The sequence below is a fragment of the Papaver somniferum genome, chromosome 3, assembly GCF_003573695.1.
Source record: "Papaver somniferum cultivar HN1 chromosome 3, ASM357369v1, whole genome shotgun sequence".
NCBI classification, from domain to species: domain Eukaryota; kingdom Viridiplantae; phylum Streptophyta; class Magnoliopsida; order Ranunculales; family Papaveraceae; genus Papaver; species Papaver somniferum.
In genome coordinates this window covers 136,556,946-136,576,757 of record NC_039360.1, presented here as the reverse complement: position 1 = coordinate 136,576,757, position 19,812 = coordinate 136,556,946, and the positions used below count along the sequence as shown (strand labels likewise).

Below are 19,812 nucleotides of genomic sequence, written 5' to 3'. Positions count from 1 at the left end.
GGTTTTAGACTTACTTCTTATTTGTTTGCAGCTGACTCGACGTCTGGATCTGAGTCAACCTCTGACTCGGGCCGAGTCAGCAATCAGACCGTTTGTTTTGCATTTTGAGTCAGATCTGACTCGACCTATGACTCAGACATAACCCCTGACTCGGAACCGTTTGAGTCAGGCAACAAAATACCCCTGACTCACGGGACCAAACCACTGACTCACGCTTTTTAAGTCAGATGAGTCAGATCTGACTCAAAACAAACATATTGAGTCAGATCCAGATGAGTCAGGTGATTTCACTCAGATCCAGACGACTCAGATGAGTCAGGAGTAAACAAATATAGTGTTAGTCTCCTCCCGAGATCTCAAATTCTCAATTTGATTTCCAGAAGGAAGAATATCTCCCTCTATTAATACAACTCTTTCGAGAGTCATACTCCAGGAAATTACCTATTATACCCTTATATTTCTTGACAGCGAGATCCTTAAACAACCACGGACTCTAATTATGCAAAAACAAGAAATAAATAACAAACAAATAAAAAGAAGGTGTTTAGCCAATTTGATGAACAAAGATAAGAAGAAGATGCTTGTGCTCGTGTTTTTTGATTGATTGAATTATGGGAAATAAAGTTAAAAACGGTATATCTAACTGATTCAAAATCAATTCTCCCTTTTTTCACATGGAAACCTCTTCTGCTACATCAGTGTGACTAGAACGTAATAAAGCACAAAAATATTGAAATTAGTTTTCTGCTCCTTGTGCCTTTCTGGGAGAAACTCGTATGTGCCCCCGGCAAACAATATTCTCGTGTAGAAATACAGTGTTTTTATGCACCATTTGCTAACAGATATACATGTAAATGGAAGAAGAACTTGCTATTTCTGCGAGAATTACATTCAATTCATTTCCATTGCCAAAGAATGGGGCTTCATATTCTCCTTCAACATCCAATCTCAGGAAATGACAGCCCAACTGATCAGATCTTTCATCATTCACATTTACGTGTCCGAGTGCTTAATGACTGCAACCAAAATAGTAATATCCTGATTGCCTACCTCTCGGCTGAGTTTCACAATTTCCCACTAAGCTCACTCGGTGGAGTATGACTGGTTACAAATGTTTACAAATTTTATATTTATTCTATAGGTGATCTGTAAAATCCCATCCTAAACTATAACTATGTGGTCATATGAAGCACATCAACAGAACCCTCCTCTTAGTAAGGAACAAAAACTACGAAATCTGTACAACCTAAGGTTCAAATGTAGGAATTTGATCAAGGGGGGTACCAAAGGTCTTATACAATGTCCTTTCGACGATGCCTCTATACGGGTCTTCTTCTCTCTTCTTTACTAGATAAGACATCATGTTCTCTACCTCCGATTTTATCTGCAAGTAAAGTACATTTGCATTGTCTCTGTCTTTTAATTCTTTTTTCTTCCCTTTTGTTTCGATCGGTTTCCCAAACAAGTAATATAGACGACCTGGTATCTTAGGTAAAAGCCCAGGAATGAACATGTTCTGGTTTCCAACTTCCCCTGTTGCATCAGCTCTGCAAACAAAACGGTATAACCAGTTAACTGACATGTGATAAAATTCATTTCACTCTGTCTAACAAAAACGAATTTTTTGGACATTACTTGTGCAAATTATTACCTCAGTTTTATAGCTTGTTCGTTTTGTTCTCTCCAGAAATCTCCCAGGAATGGAATCTTCATTTGATCGTCATAGTCGAGAACATACTACAATCAGAAGCAACATCGATTAGACCCTTTGAGAAATAGCCATCTCAAATTGATCAAACTAGCGAGGGACATTTAATACTCGAGAAAGAGTTGCAACAAGAAACATAGAAGCGAATTGAAGATTCAATAGTCCTTTGTCTGTTTATCTAGAAGGAGCGTAGATAAAGGGGTTTTAAGACGAAGATATTCATCCAAACATAAAAATAGAGTATTAACTATAAGTTTTCAGTGCATGTATATGCTTACTTGTGCTAAATCATCTTCTCCAACAGCTCCAAATGGAACAATTGTAGCCCCAAACTGTGCTGCCATTCTCACAAACTCTGGCTGGTCTGGCCAAAAACACTTATATTCTTCACCCTAGCAATCATGAAAGAAAACAGGATTCAGTTTTCTATTTGCTCCACACAAGCAGTACACGCAAGAAATTTCAACCTCTGTGTTTTCATTTTCTTAAGAAAATGCTCTTGGTGCAAAACAAAAGAACACTAGTTAAGATGTATAAGTAAATCTTATGCACCTTACTATGAAGAGCCTCACGCGCACCACCAGGATACAGAAGAACAATCGAATTAGTTGACAATAACTTGAACATGTAACTTGCTGAAACAGGAACTGCGCCGAACAAGCTGACTATGTCATTACCTGAAAACTCCTGTTTTGCAGTTTCACTTTTTGTACTAAACAATATAGGGTGTGCAATACCACGAACCATAACTTTTTTCACCCTCAGGAATTCTTCAATAAGTAAAGGAAGTTCTAGTCCCATCAGCATATGATAACCCACTAATAGGATAGGACCTTCAGTAGGAACCCCTTCAAGACCCCTCACTATTTTACCATCTCCTAAAGTTGAAAACATTGCTGCGCTAGCAGCCGTACGAAATAATCTGCAGTTTAAATGTTGACAGAATATGAATTTTCTGAAGAAGTTAGAATAAACATTACTGTTTATGAAGATAATTACTTACGCATTTCCTTCGACAGCAAATTTTCTGTATTCTGACATACTAGGTGGAAGATAATCTGAGATGTAATCATATCGTCTAGAATGACGGTACATATGAGTAGCTTTGATTACAGACAACAAATTTACACCATCTTCCTGCAGCATTTCAATGATCTCTTCAATAATAATTTTAAGCGAAATATATTATGTAGCAAGGACTAGAACGAAGTACTCGTCTACCATAACATGTATGGTTTTGAAGGACACTCACACAAGGCATGCTAAAGAACCTTCTAAAGTTTTGCATAATAAATTTAATCCGAACACAAGTGGTTGAACGACTACTTTATAGAGATTTATATAATGCCACATGAAGTATGAAAATATTGCAGTTTAGGCTTTTAGCAAACTGGACAAGACTTGGATTCGGCTGACTTGGGTCGGATTTAAACCTAAACTTGCATATGTTACTCCTACCAAGCAAATATTCAATATTGCACTCAAAGGTAAAACAGTTTTCTACCTACCAATAAAAGGGTATGGCCATTGTCCTTAAAGTAGCGTACTCGGCAATTCTTTAGTGACGTCTTAAGCCGCTGAGCCTCATCTCCGCTTGGTAACATATTATCTTTTCCACTATAACATGGACACACTGTTTAATGTTACAATCCAACAGGAAAAAGAAAAGGTCCCATAGAAAGGATAACATAAGAAGAAGAAAAAATAGCAATAGGAAACAACAACTATGGCATAACCCAAACTAGGAAGTTAGACATCAATGATTAAGAATACACACCTAGCAAGGACTAGCACTTCAGCTTTGATGGCATGCAGGCGAGAATTAGTGTAAGCAGCAGCAGAGTTGAGCAGTTTTATTTTCCACAGAAGTGCCTTCTTAGGAATAATATCAGCCAATCCCTGCAGGAAATGATGTAAAACATATCCATAAATACAGGAGGGTTGTTTTTTATTTTTATTTTTATTTTAATAGTAGAACATATCTTTGCCAGTTTCACGGAAGATCGCGTTATGTGCTTAGCGAGCCTGATGATTGTTTGGGTTCGTTAGATAAGCAACTATACTGCGGAGACTGAAGTGTGATATAAGCTACAGTTTTACTATCGATAGCTAAAAATCACAGAGAAGTATTTCCACAACAGATACCAAGAAAAAAGAATTCTATAGCAAAGCCAGATTGCTAAAAGATGCTCATAGTCATGCAAAAATTGGAAAAAGACATGTATAACCACCAAATGGAGAGCACTCTTACAGAGAGACGAGGTAATAAACCAGTGAGGTTTTCTGAAAGTTGTTCAATTGTTTTCGCAGGAGAGAGGCCCTTTTCAATATTGACTGTCGCCATTTTCACTGGTTCCCCTGAAATTCAAGAAGAAAACTTGAAATTACTCTCCGAACAAGTTTCTGAAGACAAGTAAAAGCTGACTTATTATGAAAAAAGAAAAGAGAACATAAATGATGTAGTAAGATTCCAGTAAGAAGAACATGTACCCATAACAAAACTGAGAAGATATGGAACAGTAATATGGAGTTCATTGGGCAAAGTCTCCAAGATAGGGAGCAAAGGCTGCAACTGCGACTTGCCAAATGATGTTGCTGGATCAAAACACAGCATAAATCAGCATCTTTGCATCCTAAAACAATCGAGATCTGACCACTGAACCTTAGAAACTGACCTGGATTTGATAATATCAGTACTAAGTCAATAGATGGATTACGTGCTGCGACAGAGAGTGCTAAGCAACCTCCCAATGAATCACCAACTAAATAAATTGGTCTATTTGGAAACTTAGAGTGCTCAAGCCTCACGGCGTCTTCAACGATTTTCAACAACCCTTAAGACACAAAAACCCATTCATCGCTTAAATTGTACTATAAAGCATCAACGTATTATAAAGCTAAGAAACAGGTAAGAACCCAGACCTTCAAATGGAGTGCGGTCACTAGTAGGAATATGCATGCACCTAACTTCAAAAGCCCTGCAATTCAAAACAAAATGATGAAATCTACAATAATGTAAGCTCACCCAATTAACTCTTAGGTCATGTAAAACTTACTTCCCAAGAGCCTTGTGGTGCAAAATGAGTCCCAACCCAATACCATCCATTCCTGTTAGAACCCATTAACATAACCAATCAGATTTTGAAATTGCACAACACATGTAACAACAGGCATAACAACAGAACTCCAGTGACTAAAAAACACACATTCTTGATGATTGAGCAATTTCAAGTCTAGTTAAGCAATCATTACCAGGCAGAAAAAGAAGAACAGGTGAGTTCTTAAGTGGCTTCCCACACTCAAGAGGTGTAAACCACCTAGGTGGTCCACCATCCAGCTTAACCATATCTTTTGCAATATCAAGATAATCTTTCACACTGTTAACTCCGTACCCATCATTCCACAACACATCCAAATCCTCCGAACTTTGCTTAGTACTGTCAATGTCTTTCTCTTCAATTCTGGAACCAAATAATCCATTCATCACTCCATTATTTACAGACCCTTTTTCTTTTTCTTCCCTCTCTTTGACTAATGAAGAAGACCCATTTATTCCAACAGAATCAGATGATAATGAAGCCGAATTACTAGTAGCTAAGGTAATGAATCGAGGTTTAATTACACGAAAACTAGGTAAAATTCGAATACAAGAGGATGAAGAAGAAGGAAAGAATTGTAATGTTGACGCCATTGATTCTACAACTAAGGAAGACACAACAAATCCTTAACAGTGTACACAGAGAAATGAATCTTACAATCAATGCAATTAAATCACAATAAAATCTCTAGATTTCCCTTCAGAAAACAAGCAACAACAAAAATAAGATAAAAAAATAATGAAAATGAACAAATTCTTGTTAATAATAATAATAACTACCAAATAATTTGAAGGGATTTATAGTCTTGAATGGTAACCTGTGTAGACTTCTGTACACGATAACTCAAATGAGAAAAAAAGTGAACTTTATTACTCAAAACAAAATTGAACTATTATTATTTTATTATTTTTTCCGAATGGAGCCAAAATTTGAGAGATTTTCCTAAACCCATTGTTAAATTTGGATAAACCAACACCAGAAAAATTCAAGAATTAAAAAGAAATGATAAAAATAAGTGAGATTGACATTTGGGAGAGAAGTACAAAACAAACTTTCAAGAAGAAACCAAAATAGGAAAAGAGATTGACAAATTAAACAAGTGAGTACATGAATTTTTGGGGTTTAAGTTGTAAGTCGTAAGAAAGACGACAGAAAAGTGTTTGGTTTCTTTTATTTCTGTGGTTTTGGCGGGAGACACCACCATGCGTTCCTCTGTGGTAATCTCTCTTCCACCACTTCATAGTCATTGTTTGAAGAGGGAGGAAAGTAGCAGGATTTGTTCACTAATTATTATTACCCTTGAGCATAAATCGGATACCGGATAATAACAATTTACATGTGTGCTAATAGGGGTGCCAATTTATCAGGGGGTGTACCATTCGAGAAGTCTTATCCTGAAATTTTGGTATAGCCCAAATAAACTGGTACCCTTATCAACAATCTTGATTGGATTAGAAAATTTGCAGAGTCATTTGGGGTTTGGGTATTTAGGTTTTGACGGGTTTGTTTTAGTGTTTGGTTTAATATTTGTCCAAGTTGGTATCTGGTATTGGTATTTGGAAACAACATTAACCCGCTATGACCCTTTAGTGACTAGTCTTTAATTAATTTTATATCAAATGAAAACAGTTTAAAATTAGTGGGAATGTTATAAATACCCTCCATTTTTGTTCACTTTGCCCAAATACTCCCGAGAGGTAAAACATAATTTTTTTGGAGTCAACTTGAGAAAGTTACTTTCGCTTTTTGGAAGCAACTTGTATAAAGTTGCGTCCACTTCTGGAAGCAACTTGTGCTAGTTGCGCCTACTTCTGAAAGTAACTTGTGTTAGTTGCTTCCACTTGTCAGAATGTAGGGGTATTTTTAAAAATTGAATGAGGGTAGATTTTGAAGGGTATTTAAATAATGTTCCCATTAAATTATGGGGAAATAATCGTTTGGTCCTTTTTTATGCGGTCCCAAGACTATTTGGTCCAGCGGGAAAATGCATTTCCTGTTTGGTCCATAGTTGTTTGAAAATATAAAATGGACAAGAATACCCTTCTGTGTTAATTCTTACTTATTTACTTGTAGCAGTCCATTCAGTTTGATGAACTATCGGGCTTTTTATAGATTTGAGTTCATTCTGTTTCATGAAAACTCTACACTTCATTATATTCTATGAACTTCATTACACTTCATTATATTCTACAAAAATTCGTTATTAAGAAAAAAAAATCGGAGTTCATTCTTTTAAATGAACATACAACAAAAACTCCACTATTATAAATAAAAACAAGAGTTCATTCTTTCAAATGAACATCTAAAAAAACCCATATGAAAGCAGAGTTCATTTTTCAAATGAACACACAACAAAAATTCCACTATTATGAACAAAAACAAGAGTTCATTCTTTCAAATGAACACCTAATAAAACCTATATGAAAATAAAGTTCATCCTTTCAAATGAACACACAACAAAACTTTCATTGTTATGAACAAAAACTGAGTTCATTCTTTCGAATGAACACCTAATCAAAGTTCATTATAATGAACAAAAATCAGAGTTCATTCTTTCAGATGAACATCTAATCAAAGTTCATTATTATGAACAAAAAATAGAGTTCATTCGTAAAAATGAACATACAACAAAACCTAAATCATCAAAAATCAGATCGAAAAACAAAAAAAATGATGAAAATAAACATAGATGTACACGAAATCATCATTATATCGTCTTTGTCATCGTGTTCATCTTCATTGTGTTCATCGTCTCCATCATCTTCAACAACATCAACAAATCAAAACAGAGTTCATCTTCATCGTCCTCATCATCATCTTCATCGTTTTCATCATCATCTTCAAAACTGAATCAAAACAGAATCGTCGTCATCTTCAAAACCTAATCAAAACAGAGTTCATGTTCATCGTCTTCAAAAACCAAATCAAAACATAGTTCATCTTCATCGTCTTCATCATCATCTTCATTGTAGTGAAAAAAAAGATAGAGAAAGTAAATCTGAAAACTAAAGAAGAGAGAGAAAATAAATTTGAAAATGATTCTCTTTTTTCTCAATAATTGAATATATATATATGGTCCCAAAATGGTATCTCCGACACTACAAAACGACAAATTACATCATCCATGACCATGTTGGACATAGTCTTTATACACGGTTTGGTTACGGTTTACCTAACCAGAGTGTAAAATTTTTTTATGTGAATAAGATTCAAAGCTTTCATCTAAAGGTGAGTATTGTTTGCTTGGTTCCAAAACTATCTTAGCTTAAACCTAAAGCAACGTAGGCTTTGAAGTCTATATAAGGGGAACTCTTGGCAACTGGGATTTTTGAATCCCGACACTACTTTTTGGTATGTCCTAGTTGTATCTAGAGTCGTCCTCTTCAGAAACCCTTTTAGAGTTTAGCGACTATAATGACTTCATTGGAATTCATGAAGCCAGGTCCAGTTATCTTTTATCTTGATAACTCGAGTATCCTGATCTTAATTGTTTGTAGATCTTGCTCCATCAATCAAGATAGATAGTAATCATCAAAGTTCTCTTCGTCTCAGACTTTGTTGATTCCGCAAGTTTTATACTTGTGAGGTGAATAATAATCTAGGCTGCACTTCGGGTTGCATAAGTACGGATTTTGAGGATAGACAGACTTCGGTCAAAGTTGTTATTGATTTCCATCACCTGGATCTTTCGTTTGATCTGATCATCTGTTTAGATCGTATACCGGGAAATCAATTATAGGCGGTTTAAAGTCTTCAATTGAGTTGAAGAAACTCTTAGTTGGTGTGACTCCTTCTAAGAGAATCAATTGCGCTGAGTCCTGCTGGGATTCAAAAAGCGTAAGGAGCGCGACTGTACCTGAATCAGTGGGAGACTGAGTTCGGGCTCAACTACATTTCATATCGAAATTAATTGGTAGTAGGCTAGTGTCTATAGCGGCTTAATACAGTTTGGTGTTCAATATGGACTAGGTCCCGGGGTTTTTCTGCATTTTCGATTTCCTCGTTAACAAAATTCCTGGTGTCTGTGTTATTTCTTTTTCCGCATTATATTGTTTATCTTTATAATTGAAATATCACAGGTTGTGCGATTGAACAATCAAAGTATCTAGGTCCGACCTTGTTTGTTGGATACGAATTGATTGATCGTTGGACATTGGTCTTTGGTACCGTCCAAGAACTCTCTTTGTAGTTAGGTTCACGGATTCAGTTCTATAAACGTTCTAACAACAAGAGAGAGAGAGAGAGAGAGAGAGATAACTCTAGGCACTTTCCTTGATTGAGTTTTTACTCTCGGAGTTGTGTTGAGTTTGTCCATACACATTGCCTATGAAAAAGTTTGTGGTGTATTTTGGTAACCCCGGTGTTTCCACTCTTCACGGGCTTGAGGAAGGGAGACCCTATTTCTCCATTCTTATTCATACTAGTTGCTGAGATTTTCACGAAGCTTATGAAAAAGGCAACGAAACTCAATATATTCAAAGGGTTCAATATCAATAACCATATCATGATCTCACACTTATAGTTTACATATCACACATTGGTGTTCATTGATGCCAGAGAGGAGCAAGTGAAAAATCTTATTATCATCCTACAGATGTATGAAGCAATAACTAGAGTGCCATTCAATCTCCAAAAAAGTTCAGTGTTAAGCATTGGAGCAGATATGAAAATTGAAGATCAAGATGCAATCTAAAACTGCTCAATTGAAAAACTTCCCATAAAATACTTGGGAACCCCGTTGGGTGCTACTTACAGAACTACAAGTATATGGGATGTGATAAACTAGCTCCTTGAAGAAGGAAAATGTTTAAAAAAGCAAGTAGATCAGTGTTAATAAAGAGTGTTCTAGCTGCACTTAAGGGTGCACAACGGTCAGTTTGGTTTTGAACAAAACCAACCACTGAACCATTGTAACTCGATTTTTAGCATTTAAAACTGTTCAAACCAGGCAATCAAATCGGTTCAGGTCTGTACTGATCGAGTTAATAATCGGTTCGGATGATTGGTTCCAAAAATCGGCGAACTTAAAAGAAAAAAATTGTTGAGATTTTTTTGATTTCCAACTATAGTACTTTGGTTTGTCTTCTCCGATCAGTTTACAGTTGCTTCGGTATCATCCATAACAGGTTTATGAACACACGTTACGTTTTGTTCCCAAAATCCAAAACTATGTCAGATTCATACATAGCATAAGCACATCAACATCGGTTAAAAACTGCAAAAATTACTCAAAAGATCATGCAGTTACATATCCTCTATATATACAATTAGTCCACCACCACATCTATTAGATCTTGTAGAAGATGAAACCAACAAGAACTTCAACCACCACCAGTACTACTCTCTTTTACGGATCTTCATGTAACAAAGATAAAACAATAGAATTAAAGTTATTCTTCAAATACTAGTACAAATAATCGTCTATCCAAACTAGTTTAAAACATTACAACCTAATACAAATAATCATCTATTAGGAGGAGAAGATAGGGAGAGAGGGAGGAGAGGGTAGTGGAAGTGAAGGGGAGGCGCTGAAGTGAAGGAACTGACGAACTGTATAAAATTCAATTATATAGTAGGTTTCTTAAACCTTTATGATTTAATGGTTGAGATTGAGCGGTTTCGATTTGATTTGTCGGCTCTTTAGTATCGACCGCATATCATTCTAAATTTATCGGTTAATAAATTTTGAAACCGTTCTCTACCGTGGGTTCAACGGTTTGGTGCACGGTTCGGTTTTTTGGCTTCGATTTCGGTTCGGCCTATCGGGTTGGGTCGAATCTGTTCAGCCCTAGCTGCACTGCCTATTTACTTCATGTCAATCATTCCCATGCCAGTTCTTATGGAAAAAAAAACTTAATCAACTCATAGAAATTTTTTGTAGGGAGCAAAACATGAAAATAAGAAAATATGTTGGATTGCATGGAGAAAATAAAATCTGCAAGCCAAAGGAATATGTACTTTTGTCCACAACAGAATAACCTCTTCCGAAGAATTGCATAATAATTGGTTTTATACCAACAAAAAAAAGTACTAGCCAAGTGGTCCTAGAGATTCAAAAAAAAAAAAATACTTTATGGAGAAGGGTGATTCAAGGAAAAGGACATACTGAAGAATCAGATTTATGTGCAAGAGATACAAGTACACCTCATGGAAAAGGATTTTGGAAGGGCATACAACATACCAAACATATTGTGGAGCAAAATAATGTTTTTTCCATAAACAAGAATTGATACGATTCTAGTTGGATATATGGAAGGGGAGCAACAACCTCAAAGAACATTTCCCAAAGGTATACAAGAAAGTCTAGCACGAAAACAAAATTCTGAATGAAATGATACAAATTGGTGCATGGGACATCCACTTAAAAATTTACCTATATTTGAAGAAATGCTAGATGGCTGTTGTAAGTGCAATCAAATTAATAATCTTATTTCCACACAATTAACTAGTAATATAATGGAAGGAAGGCTCGTTCCCTTGTTTTCTTTAGTCTGGACTCTATGGCAGTGCTACAGGCTGTAAGTTCAGGGAAAATGCCATGGATAGTAAAGATAAGATGGCAAAGGATTATACCAAGAATGCAGTCATTACTTTCAGACATTCCTTTAGAGAAGTTAATTTTTCAGCTGACAAGGTGGCAAAGAAGGGTGCTTCTCTTAACAGAGGGGAAAGAATTGAATATGATGAAAACCCATATTTCATAGGAGCAATGGAATGGGAGAACCAAATCTACTTTAGGTTCTGTTGATATATAGGACTTTTAGTCTTTGGGCTTGTTTTTTGTTTGGGCTTGTTACAGTCTTTTGTTTTTTCAAATTCTTTTGCTAGGTCCAACTGTTCTGGCCTGTCTAGACAGCTCTCTTTGTAAATATTTTTAGTTTCCTTTGGTAATAAAATTTCTATGATTTAGCAAAAAAAAAAAGGATTATTCCCACGAAGAGCAGTGAGTTTTAGTTGTCAAGTCACAAAGGGGGGTTTTGTTTTAGATTTCGAACAAAGTAAATAAAAGCAATTAAAAATATTAAGTTGTAAGCAATAGAGAGATATGCTCGAGGAATCCTTCTTCATTAATAAACCATCAATGAGTTATTATAGTTGCTTACTCGTCGTTAATCATAGATTATCACCAACCGTGGAATAACAGCTAGATCAGTGTTATCCCATAAATTCCTTATATCACTGGATACAGAAGTTCTCGCCTACCAGATTCTATTCACCCAAATCACCTAGTAGTAGATTACTCAAGGTGTAATTTAATCGAATGCTTTATCTTTTGTGGATTTATAGGTTGATCCTACTAGTTAGACTCTTAGATCAAGGTCCACTTTTTAGTGTTGTTTATACACACAATCGCTCCACAGAATCCCTCTGCAAGGTTTGTGTTCTATACTTGTATACAATTTATTCGACGATTAATTATCTCCTAACTCAATACTAGCAATAGATTGAATCAACAAATCAATTTAGTTGGCCACCTAAACAATCTATCAATCAATTATAAATATTCATTATAGTATAAACAAACGATAATCATATGAAGAACTTCAAAGTAGATTAATATGATAACTCAAATCTTGTTTACAACTTAGAATTCGTCCTCAATTAATAGGTGTTTAGCTACTCATGGATGTAGAAACATCCATGATATACATATGAGAAAAGTTTAGAGATATCGTTACGATTGAGAATTGCTCTGAAACCCTAGCTTTCGCTCTTTGTGTTTTTTGTCCTCTCCAAGACTTAGAATTTCGTGACTTATTGATGTGATATCATTTTACATAACCTAACACTTTTTTATAGGTTTACATTGCTTGGCCTTCACGTATTTAGTTTGGTTCAAGAACCCGACCCAAAAATACGAAATAATGACTCCAAACGTGACCTTAGGCCTTCCAAGGTATGAATACACATTTTCCTTATAGTAAATTATGCGTACCTGGTATGCGAACCTCAAATTCCAGCAGAAATTTTCGGAATTAAGTATGTGTACCCAGTATGTGTACTTTATTGTCTTCGGTATTCGATAAAAACTGTTTTGGCCACAACTTCTTCATCCGAACTCGGGATGACTTCATTATTTTTGCATTCTTTTTATCTTTCAATTATCTTAAAGATGATGATGAGAAATACTTGATTTGAATGAGTTAAGATCGGTCTTTGGTCCTTCTCTTGATTTTGAGCGTTTTGCTCCTGTCGCACTTCTTCCACTTCTCTTGAACTTGGGCACTTGGATACTTGGAATACTTCTCTTCCTAGATATTTTCAGCACTTTTTATCTCCTTTTTGGATGATTCACCTAATAGAGGCAAATAAGAGAAAACAAGAGTAATAATACGAAAATATGCAAGAATAATAGCTAAGACAAGTATGGAATGGGTACTAAAATCATATAAATTATGCACTTATAAAATTCCCCCACAATTATATTTTGCTAGTCCTCGAGCAAACTAAATAAAACTAATCCTAAATACAACAACTCCATGTCGTCGAGAAAACGGTTACACTTAACATGTATAACAAGCCTTTAAACCCCTAGGTGTCCCTAGTGGACGAGTTATGGTCTCGTGAGGGTTTACAAGAGGTATACCCACAAAACCTACTCCAATTTATCGCTTTGGAAGAACCATTAAGGATAGACACAAAGTAATAGTCAAATAATTAGCTTTCATAAGTTCTTTAGCTACAAACATCCCACATACATTCCAATCATCACACACAAGCAATTACTTACGTGTGATATTCAACCTTATTGCAAAAATCTACTAAGATAATCATCGTACTTGTTGCAACGTTTGTCATAACACTCGCATACTGAAATCACATGGATAGATAAGAACATGGAAATAGAAAAATGAAGTGTGCAAATGTTGACTAAAGTGAAAGATGTTACCCACAATACTCGTATGAATGTCGTCAAAGGATTCTTATTTATAGCACAATAGTTGAGAGAAGCACCCATTTAACTTGACCACATGATTAGATACACTAAGCGCATGTTTCCTTTCAGCAAGTATGTGATAGTTTCCTTGGATCATGCGTTCCACACTTGTTTAGGCAACGAAGACAAGGACAACGTTTCACACATACTGCTCTCCAAGCGTCAAGAACCTCATCAATAGTCTTTTTGACTTGTTATATAATGATGATATGGTTTTTATTTTCATCGACTACATGATTAGATACTCTAAGAACATGTTCCTTTTCAGCAAATATGTGATAGTTTCCTTGGATCCTGCGTTCCATGTTTGTTTAGGCGACGGAGACAAGGACAACGTTTCACACGTATTGTTATCCAAGTGTTGAGAAATGAAGAGGAGCCTTATATATATGTTTATATTGTTTTTCTTTTCTCTTTTCTCTTTTTTTTTCCATCTCACTCTTTATGCGTGTTAGACAATTGTCTATAGGGCTTTTATATACTCAACCAATGATTATCTTGCTACAACATCCACGGCAGTATCAGGATCCCACCAAATCACTTTAGAGAAACATAAAACTGCAAAGATAAAAAGAAAGTGATTCAATAATGATTAATTGCGAGGATGAATCTTTCAAACGACTATCATAGCTTTGTTTCGCATTCAATTATGAACGTATATATTTAAGGATTTTAGAACGATAAAGTGGAACTCAATCTACTGCCGTAAGAACTGTTTCAACATAAAAAGGTTTAGTGTGTCATCCTAAATAGCTCATAATTAACTCCAAAAGATGAAGTCTCAAGAATGTAAGAATTCAAAGAGTATTACATTTTGTGTTTTTTTTTATGCAAGTCAAACATGCTTAACTACTCCCCCACACTTAAACTCAATATTGTCCTCAATGTTCAAAACCGAAAACTCTGATTTCTGACATAACAGTCCTGAAAAACTCAACAACTGTACAAATGGTTAGGGTACTAGGAAAAACATCCTAAACAAAAGTTGTTCAACTACGTTTTTTCTATGACATTTCAAAAGGGCACAATGTTTCGATAAATGGTCTGACTTTTATGGCCTCCGGACTGACTGACATGCAGTCTGAAAAAGTTATGGAAAAAATACCGAAACTCAAATGTCCAGGCCTATCGCTCCACCTTAACAGACTCCGAATTCCGATTTTCATTTTGGACAAGAAATATGAGTCTGTCCTATTGATGAGTGCCAAATAGTGTATATATTTATCCCTTTTTGTTGGCATTTAACTCATCTTTTGTGCATTAATTCTACATTTTATCCCATATTCTGTATTTTCATTGTTTTCAAGAATAAATATTTTTTCTTACTTAATTTTGCATTTTTAGGTAATAAATAAAGTCTGGATGAATTGCGGAGCGGAATAGAGCAGAAAAGTAGTGAAAAGCCGGGAGGAGTTACGCAAGGAAGCCGCGAAGAACGTTGTGCATAAGACCAAGAGGCTAGGAATGGGCTTGAAGAAGAAGAATTATCCTTAAAGAAGATATGGGCTTGGCATACCCAAGGCTCAAAGCCCTTTCTCAAACCCATTTCCACTATCCAAGCCCGTATCGGATTTCAGCCGTCAGATCGAAGCATTTCAGCATCCTACGGTCGCTCCATCATCGCACATCAAACTCCGAAGCTCCCGCTTTACATCGCAACGCCCATCTCCATCTTGGGCCGTCCTTTTCGTTGCATTCCTCCATCCGACGGTCGCTACCCACAACCTCCCATCTCATCGTTGGATCCACCTACCATCGTCACATCCTACGGACCAGATCGCGAAACATCATCCCTCGCTGCAACCGCTACACACCATAGTGACCAAACCCTATACTACCACCCAAACACTCCCTTCTTCCCAAAACATCGATCTCATCTTCTCCACCCGACCATTTCCAGAACCACCACCACCTGCTCTACCCTGCCACCATCTTCCCCGACCATCCCAGTTCGTCTCGAGCTCCTTCCCATCACCTCCCAACACCACAGAAACCCATACCCATCAGTCCTTTCCCCCTAGCCTAGTCGTTTCCCCAAACCCACATCTCTCTGACCTAGGTGTGGAGTTGATGAAACAACTCGAGCTAGGGTTGCAGTACATCAATTGGAGCAGGAAGAGCATCAGAGGGACATCAAGGAGCATGGGTCGAGCAGAATTCACACATGGGTGAGAGAATTTGATTTTCCCCAAATCAATTTAGGGTTTTCAAAATTAGGGTTTTTAGAAATTAGGAATTTGATGTAAGCTATAAATAGAAACTGATGTAGGATGTTAAAAGGGGTTCTTGGGTCATCCGAGTTACCCCCTAATTGGGTTAATTTCATGTTTAATTTCAATTTCCATTTCAAATCAATTTAGGGTTCTTCAATTTTAATTTTTAGGGTTTACTGTTACTGTTAATTTTGTGATGTTTGATACTTTAATCATGTTATGTTAATCACCATGTTTGTTATGTTCTAATCCACCACTAGGGTGAGAAGACCATTGAACCATGTTGGTTAGCCATTTGGGTTACATCCTGTTGAGCTCAAAACACTTAGGTTAGTGACATTCCAAGGGTTCACTGGCTTGTGATTAGTGGTGCTTTAAACAGACCATTAATGCTAGGGGTCAGTGATAGTCTGAGGGATTAACAAAGCCATATTAGTTAGAGGCCTAGAACCTAATTGACTTGTGATTGTTTATGCTTTAATCAGATAGGCAATGCTAGGGGTTAATCCAAGGACTTTAGGTAGTTAACTAGACACATGACAAGGTTAACCCAGGTGAACTAGCTAGGTGAAGGGGATTCTCATCCATCTCCATACACTTCATTCCCATCCACAATTTCTCTCCCATGTTCTGTTTTGTTTACGTTTTTCTTATTCTTTGCCACTGCCTTTGGCTCACTGCCACTGAATTTTCTTTGTTTCTTTGTCTCTTAACTTCACTGCCTTTGTTTAATTTCCACTGTCACTATCTCACTGTCACTTAGTTACTTGTTTAGATAACTTTAGCTTAGGAAGATTTTAGCTTACTCACACCTTGTCTCTGTGGATCGACCCTGCTTGCCCTGTTCTATACACTAGACCCTGTGCACTTGCAGGTATAATGTTTGTGACTCTTTTAGAGAGCCACCAAGTTTTTGGCGCCGCTGCCGGGGACTTGGTTGTGTTGTGTTGAATTTTTCTTGGCTGTTTTTGCATATTGTTTCATTCTAGCATACTCATCATGCATTGCATTCTTGCATTTTAGTGTAACTTGCTGTTTTAGTAGCTGCTGTGTAGTGCAGCTGAATTTCTTAACTTCTAGCAAGAAACTTACTTCTATTTTTGAGCCAACAGGTGTTGCTGCTGCTGCTGCTTCCTGTTGCTGCTTTTCTTCCTTGCTGTCTGCTGCTGCTGCTGCCAAGGCAAGTGCTGGAGAAGCTGCTGCTGTGCCTGAGAGCCTCTTGCTGCTAAGGCTGCCCCTGAATTGCTGCTGAACTGCCCCTCCTGAGACTTGCTTGCCAAGAACTGCTGCCTGAAGCCTTCCTGCTAACTGCTGCTGCCTTCTGCTGTGGCTCTGCTGTGGCCCTGTGAACCTGCAAAGCCTGCTGTTGTGCTGTTGCTGCTGCTGCTGATCTGCCCCTGCTGCTAGGCCTGAAGTGGTGCTGCTGCCATTCATAAGCCAAGCCCAACTGGGCCTCAACAAAGACAAAAGCTTAGGATGATCCAAAGCCCAACTGGGCTTTTGCAACCAAACTGAGCAGCTGGGCTGTGCTTAAGCAAGTAAGCCTAAACCCATTAAGAGAACCCATCCTGTGGGCTTCCATTTTTAATTTGTGGGCTTGTAATAATTTTTTCCATTTTTCTGTTGGGTTTGTAATTAATTTCTTGTGGGCTTGTTTGTTTAATTTCTTGTGGGCTTGTGGTTTTAGATTGATTTGGGCCTGTTGTTTGAATTAAAGAAAACTGAACTTTTGAAAGCCCAGTTGGGCCTCATATTTTAGTTAGTAGCTAGCCAAAGCCCAACTAAATTTCTGGGACTGTGGGCTTAACATCCATTTGAAAACAAAACATTTACACTGTGGGCTTGCCCAAAAACAGAAAACGTTTTCAAAAGCCCAGTTGGGCCTCGACCTTTGGCTATTTAAGAGCCCAAATTTCAAATTGTTACCTGGGCGTGTTTCTGAACTGTGGGCCTGAACCAAAGTTCAAGTGGGCCAAAATTTCAAAATTCCAAAAACCAACAGTGAGCTTTACTCACCAGTCACCAGCAGTGGGCCTGTTTTTAAAAAAAAAGAAAAAAAAAAGCGTAGCTGGGCTTCGCAAAACCCAACAGTGGGCTTGGCCTTTTATCCCATAAAAACCAAAATTTTTCCTCATCCCATAAAAAACCAAATTTCTTTTCCAAAATTCCCAAGAAACACAAAGCTCTTTGCTCCCTTTAAAAAAACCAAAAGTTTCCAAATGTCTCCCGCCAAAACCAAATGTCTCCCGACAAAACCAAATTTTTCCCAAAAAGTCCAATCCCATTAAAAACCAAATTTTCTTGTAGATAATGTGTTAGTTAAATTTCCTTTTGTATATATTTTGTGCTCATCCATTGTGACTCCGAATATGTTGGAGTTTTGCCTTGGATAACGGAGTTTTAATTCTGCTTTCGCCGAAATCGGGTATTCTCTCTCCTTTTACTCTACTCAGCATGTCCCTTTCCATATGTTGCATTTTAATTCTTTCCATATTTTGAAACATTGAGGACAATGTTTAGTTTAGGTTTGGGGGTGAAAAGTAGATACTTTGATAATATGCCATAATTGAAAACAAAACTCCATCTTTTTGAAAAAAATTGAAAAATTCCAAAAAAATTAAAAAATGAAAAATCATAAAAAATGGAGCTCATTTACCTTGAAATGTTGACTCTTGTGCAAATATGTATTTTTATTAGGAGTCTTAGTCTAGATATTTAGGCACCCTGATTCTAGCACAATTCACATAGTGATAAGAAATTTGCACGCGCACGATCTACCAATACATGTATGGCCTCGATCTTCAAGGTGTTTGATAGGAAGTTACGATTGCCAATCACTTTAGAATACTGAACGAAACTTGACTAGCTTGTTCTTTGGTTGGTTGGGATAGAAGATGGAGGTTACATTAAGAAAAACAACCATCGAATTTAACTGGGTGCATCAAAAAGGGCTACCTCTTGCAAAGTGTCATGTAATCTTTTGTTTCCTTTTGTATATATATCAAAAGTGTTTCCTTATTCAAAAAAAAAAAAAAAAAAAAAAAAAAAAAAAAAAAAAAAAAAAAAAAAAAAAAAAAAAAAAAAAAAAAAAAAAAAAAAAAAAAAAAAAAAAAAAAAAAAAAAAAAAAAAAAAAAAAAAAAAAAAAAATCAAGTATTTATCAATTCCATCATCTCTTGTTCCAAAAATAAAAGAGAATAGTAAATGTAAATAAGAGTCATGTAATTTGTCATCTTTTGTTGTTTCTTTGTAATAAGCAAGGAGGGTGTATGCCATTGATGTACAACGCGAGCAATTGTGAAATACCTCCAACTCATTCACAATTCTCGTAAAGTCCGGACAGCTAGCTAGATTTCGACCTCAGTTCTTAGCCTGAGAAACTATCTCTTGGTGATTAGTAGTCATGACTTCAGATCTTTCTTTACACATGTGTAGATACACTTTACACTCTTATCACATGTCTTTATTTGTTATCAGTGCTAGGATTGTGCCTTGATAGCTAGATTGACATCTCCATTTTGCTGTGAGCTTCTACTGTCTTGCACATGTCACATTTGATGGAATCTGAGCTTATATTTTGACCTAGAACTTTGTAGGTACGTTCTAAGCAAACCTTCACGAGACTTCAACTCGTCCACTAGGGACACTTAGTGGTTTAAAAGGCTTAGTGCATACGCTAAATGCATTCGAGAGACCAGCGACAGTGGTATAGGTAGGATTTCCTTAGTTCGTTTTTACTCGAGGACAAGTAAAATTCACGTTTGGGGGTATTTGATGAGTGCCAAATATTGTATATATTTATCCCTTTTTGTTGACATTTAACTCATCTTTTGCGCATTAATTCTACATTTTATCC

At 36.6% G+C, this 19,812-nt stretch overlaps 1 protein-coding gene across 1 annotated transcript; it reads right to left on the bottom strand.

Moving 5' to 3' along the window:
- Positions 1–730: 730 nt before the first annotated feature.
- Positions 731–6,046, bottom strand: LOC113357461 (acyltransferase-like protein At1g54570, chloroplastic). The gene is made up of 13 exons (XM_026600862.1): positions 4,961–6,046; positions 4,765–4,816; positions 4,631–4,686; positions 4,384–4,542; positions 4,199–4,303; positions 3,960–4,066; positions 3,486–3,607; positions 3,217–3,325; positions 2,712–2,845; positions 2,261–2,630; positions 1,987–2,100; positions 1,652–1,737; positions 731–1,547 (listed from the first exon to the last, which is right to left on the bottom strand). Exons 1-13 carry the CDS (start codon positions 5,397–5,399, stop codon positions 1,247–1,249), a joined length of 2,154 nt encoding a protein of 717 aa, XP_026456647.1. The 5' UTR covers positions 5,400–6,046; the 3' UTR covers positions 731–1,246.
- Between the last annotated feature and the right edge of the window lie 13,766 nt (positions 6,047–19,812).

What these genes read in the sequence shown, in the direction of transcription:
- LOC113357461 (XM_026600862.1), bottom strand. Translation starts at nt 5,399, where the DNA reads ATGGCGTCAACATTACAATTCTTTCCTTCTTCTTCATCCTCTTGTATT. An exon ending in CACCACAAGGCTCTTGGGAA is followed by an intron (nt 4,687 to 4,764) that starts GTAAGTTTTACA and finishes TTTGAATTGCAG; the next exon opens with GGCTTTTGAAGTTAGGTGCA. An exon ending in GAAGTGCTAGTCCTTGCTAG is followed by an intron (nt 3,326 to 3,485) that starts GTGTGTATTCTT and finishes TCCATGTTATAG; the next exon opens with TGGAAAAGATAATATGTTAC.